Source organism: Babylonia areolata, chromosome 16 (genome assembly GCF_041734735.1).
Source record: "Babylonia areolata isolate BAREFJ2019XMU chromosome 16, ASM4173473v1, whole genome shotgun sequence".
In the NCBI taxonomy this organism is placed as follows: Eukaryota; Metazoa; Mollusca; class Gastropoda; order Neogastropoda; family Buccinidae; genus Babylonia; species Babylonia areolata.
Genome location: NC_134891.1, coordinates 2,764,686 through 2,769,959, shown reverse-complemented (window position 1 = coordinate 2,769,959; position 5,274 = coordinate 2,764,686). Strand labels below are relative to the sequence as shown.

At 37.8% G+C, this 5,274-nt stretch overlaps 1 protein-coding gene across 1 annotated transcript in view; it reads left to right on the top strand.

Annotated features, from left to right (window-relative positions):
- The window catches only part of LOC143290785 (uridylate-specific endoribonuclease A-like), a 13,444-nt gene extending 9,513 nt beyond the window's left edge, over positions 1-3,931 (top strand). The window contains exon 6 of the mRNA XM_076600299.1: positions 2,943-3,931. Coding sequence (XP_076456414.1) covers positions 2,943-3,161 — 219 coding nt within the window. The 3' untranslated portion in view covers positions 3,162-3,931. The remainder of the gene's footprint in view (positions 1-2,942) is intronic.
- Positions 3,932-5,274: the final 1,343 nt, after the last annotated feature.

Below are 5,274 nucleotides of genomic sequence, written 5' to 3'. Positions count from 1 at the left end.
TTTTTTATTTTGTTGCTGTCCCATCATCTACACCGTTTCAGTGGCATTACTCCCACGCCGCTCATTTAGATCCCCCCATTCACGGCCACACCCGGGTTCGTCTGTCATAGTTCCAGCGTCGGCAGTCCGCAGAGAACCATCGATGTTAGGTCGGCAGGATGCCACACACCAGAGGAGACCCTGCACTGCTGCTGAGTCACTTCGGTTGTGTTCAGAAGTGCCTGTTCTGATTTAATGTACTAAGAATACCACCTACTATGCCCCCTACTAACGACAATAATGGCTTAGTCGCGGAGCCAGACTGAGTGAGCGTCCCTCCCAGAGTGGAGACCGCCACCACGTCCCTCAAATAACAGCCCCCACCCACCCCCACCCCCAACCCCCCATGAGTCTGCCGACACTGAAGACATTGACAGGACTCACCCCAAGCACAGAAGTGGAGGGGTATCGCCATGAGAGCAGGGCATGACAGGCCACAGACTTTGAGACTTTTATTCTGATTATTATGAGCATTTTTGTCTAATCTTGAAAATAAGCGCTAGGCGTTTACGAACAGAAAAAAAAACCTCGTTAATATCAAACAGAAAAAAATTGAACACAAGAAACAAAAACACTATTAGATTATTAATCCCCCCCCCCCCCCCAAACCCCCAAACATTGGCACACACACACAAGTACTTGCGCATGCACACACACAAGTCATAGTACACAATCATAAATAGTACACAGTCAAAGCTGCAACCTACAAGTCTGAAACTCTCAAACTCACTCCCTCACTCACTCACTCATATTGTCATTTCAGTTCATACTGGAAAGGGATAAACTGTTGATAATTATTCAGGAGGGGAAAACGTGGTTCTTCAGACTGGATTTGAAATTTTGCAGCGAAGATGAGTGACGGAGAAGCTGAGGAAGTTGACTTCAATGTTTGACATTCAATGTTTAGCATAGTTTAATTCACTCAGTACGGCCAGTCCTCTCTTCTCCTCTACACAGACCCCTCGGATGTCCAGTGGGTGTCTCAATGACCCAACCTTTAGCTTCCGTCGTCAGAATTGTGGTATTCTTTGTCAACATTCACCTCTTCAGTATAAGAGCCTTCCACTTGCAATATTTTGATGATGGTAATTGGGGTGAAACGCTGTTAACGTCGTCTCTTTCGCCGTTCGTAAGGAGAGAGTTAACCGACAATGTCATAGCGCCTCCAATGATTCCGTGCTAAATATGTGTATCATGGTTATTACTGGGTGAAAATATGTATGCTGCATGTTGATATGATCAAGATTATTCAGTAAAGTATACTTAAGAATAAGAATAAGAATAACTTTATTATCTCCAACTGGAGAAATTTGGTCAGGTGCATTGTCACAACATAGACAAGTAAACAACATGGGGACCATAACTGTAAAAGTCAACAACAGCTTTTACGAATATTAGGAAGATACAAATGTAAAAAGTATCACATACACCGTTTCATACATGAATCCACACACTGCAAGTAATAACTCGTATTCTTAATGTAAAAACAGAAAGAATTTAGAAACATTATTTTGAGTATAATTATAAGCATAGCCTAGTATATTGCACATTGATTATAATAGACAGATAAGATAAGAATAAAGATAAATTGCTTTGTTTTCTTTTTAATTCGACGTGGTTCGTTTGATTGATTCGACTTGGTTTTATTTGACAGAATTCAGTATGGCCTGACTCGATTCGATTCTGCTACAAGTGGACTGTATGAATTCTGGATTTTGTTTGATCTTATTGAATGAAAATTGATTTTTGACTTGATCCTATTCAGAGAATCTGATTGAATGAATATTGATCTTTATATTTTGATCTGATTCAAAGAATCTGATTGAATGAATATTGAATCTTTTTTTTTATTATTATTTGATCCGATTCAAAGAATCTGATTGAATAAATATTGATCATATTTTGATCTGATTCAAAGAATCTGATTGAATGAAAATTGAATCTTTTTTTTTTATTTGATCCGATTCAAAGAATCTTATTGAATGAAAATTGATCTTTATATTTTGATCTGATTCAAAGAATCTGATTGAATGAATATTGATTTTTTTTTTTTTTTTTTTTTTTGATCCGATTCAAAGAATCTGATTGAATAAATATTGATCTTTATATGTTGATCTGATTCGAAGAATCTGATTGAATGAAAATTGAATCTTTTTATTTTTTCTTTATTTGATCCGATTCAAAGAATCTGATTTAATGAAAAATTAATCTTTTTTTTTTATTTGATCCGATTCAAAGAATCTGATTGAATGAATATTGACCTTTATATTTCGATCTGATTCAAAGAATCTGATTGAATGAAAATTGAATTTTTAAAAAAAAAAATTATTTGATCCGATTCAAAGAATCTGATTGAATGAAAATTGAATCTTTTTTTTATTTTTTTTATTTTTATTTTTTATCCGATTCAAAGAATCTGATTGAATATTGATCTTTATATTTTGATCCGATTCAAAGAATCTGATTGAATGAAAATTTAATCTTTTTTGATTTGATCCGATTCAAAGAATCTGATTGAATAAATATTGATCTTTATATTTTGATCTGATTCGAAGAATCTGATTGAATGAAAAATTGAATTTTTTTTTTTTTTATTTGATCCGATTCAAAGAATCTGATTGAATGAATATTGATCTTTATATTTTGATCTGATTCAAAGAATCTGATTGAATGAATATTGAATCTTTTTCTTTCTTTTTTTTTGTTTTTGATCCGACTGAAAGAATCTGACTGAATGAATATTGATCTTTATATTTTGATCTGATTCAAAGAATCTGATTGAATGAAAAATTGAATCTTTTTTATTTTTTATTTTTTATTTGATCCGATTCAAAGAATCTGACTGAATGAATATTGATTCTTTTTCTTTGGGATCTGATTCAACGGATTCCTTTTCCCTTCAGCCGGACCTCGTGGGTCTCAACTACGTGTGGAACGGCCACCACAAGGCCCTGGGTGCGTTCTTCGTTGGCACCAGCCCCGAGTTCGACCTGGCTCTGTACACACTGTGTACTCTGACACGGCAAGGCAACGTGCGGCTCGGTGGTCACCGCATCTTCGTTCAGACCTACGACATAAGCCACGTGACCGGCCTGCAAGTTGCCACGGCTTACCCCAACTGACGAATGTGGAGGGGGGGATAAAGGATGATGGATATCGTGAAATAAAGGGTGATGGATGATGGATATCGTGAAATAAAGGATGATGGATATCGTGAAATAAAGGATGATGGATGATGGATATCGTGAAATAAAGGGCGGTGGATGATGGATATGGTGAAATAAAAGATGATGGATATCGTGAAATAAAGGATGATGGATATGGTGAAATAAAGGGTAATGGATGATGGATATCGTGAAATAAAGGATGATGGATGATGGATATGGTGAAATAAAGGATGATGGATATGGTGAAATAAAGGATGATGGATATGGTGAAATAAAGGGTGGTTGATAACGGATATTGTGAAATAAAGTATGATGGATAACGGATATCGTGAAATAAAGGATGATGGATATGGTGAAATAAAGGATGATGGATATGGTGAAATAAAGGATGATGGATGACGGATATGGTGAAATAAAGGATGATGGATATCGTGAAATAAAGGGTGATGGATGATGGATATGGTGAAATAAAGGATGATGGATGATGGATATCGTGAAATAAAGGGTGATGGATGATGGATATCGTGAAATAAAGGGTGATGGATGATGGATATGGTGAAATAAAGGATGATGGATGATGGATACGGTGAAATAAAGGAAAGTGGATGATGGATATGGTGAAATAAAGGATGATGGATATGGTGAAATAAAGGATGATGGATATGGTGAAATAAAGGGTGATGGATGATGGATACGGTGAAATAAAGGATGATGGATATCGTGAAATAGAGGATGGTGGATGATGGATATGGTGAAATAAAGGGTGATGGATAATAACAATAATAATGATAATAATAATGGTATTTATATAGCGCTGGATCTTGTGCAGAGACAAATCAAAGCGCTTTCACACAAGTCATTCACACGCATGCATAACTCTAAAACTGTAGAAACTAAAGACAAGGAAGAGGCAGGCAAGGGAGGCTATTTTGGGAAGAGGTGGGTTTTAAGGCCAGACTTGAAAGAGCTGAGTGTGGAGATTTGACGAAGCGAAAGAGGAAGTTCCTTCCAATGGATGATGGGTATCGTGAAATAAAGGATGATGGATATGGTGAAATAAAGGGTGATGGATATGGTTTAATGAAGGGTGATGGATGACGGATATCGTGAAATAAATGATGTGGGAGAATGAAAAGTGATGGGTATGGTGAAAAATAATGGCTGCTGGATATGGTGAAACAAAGGATGCTGCTACTACAACTACTGCTATTACTTCTACTACTAATTATAGTGTACAATACAATATAATACAAAATAATACAATGCAGTACAATACTACTACTACTGTTGCTGCTACATGCATGCATATGAATGTGTATTGTGTGTGCGTGTGTTTATGTAAGTTTGCGCCTGCCTTTGTGTGCGTATGTGTTAGGGTAGCTGTTAGATACACATGTATGTTAACATGCATGTGTGCAGTGTGTGTTTGTATGTGTGTGTGTGTGTGTGTGTGTGTGTGTGTGTGTGTGTAGTCTCATTTTGGTGTGTGTGTATGTAACATTGATGTAATGTTTTATGTTAACAAAAGCGTTTTTGTAAAGCACCTAGAGCAGATTCCTGGATAGTGTGCTATATCAGTATCCATTATTATTATTACTGTTGCTACTACTCAGTTCTACTCACTCACTCATTCCCTTGACCGCTGGGGTCGTTGGGGGGACATGAGGAAGATGTCATAGCTCGCCACGCCGTTCTGTTGGCAGCTGTCGTGAGGAGATCTGGCATCGTCATTTTGGTCCATTCCTTGACGTTGTCAGACCAGCTCTTTCTCTGCCGCCCCCGTCTGCGCCCTCCCTCTACAGTCCCTTGCAGGATGGTTTTGGAGAGGGTGTTATGTCGTATGACGTGACCAAACCATGCCATCTTCCGTCGTTTGACAGTCGCCAGCAGTGGTTCTTGGGGCCCAACAAGGTTACTGACCAGGTTCCGCACATAGTCATTGGTCTTGTGCTCCTTGTAGGAGATGTGTAGTAGTCTCCTCAAGCACTTGGTTTCGAATGCTTGGATTCTTCTTTCTGTTTCTGCCATCAGTGTCCATGTCTCACATCCATATAAGAGGATGGAGACC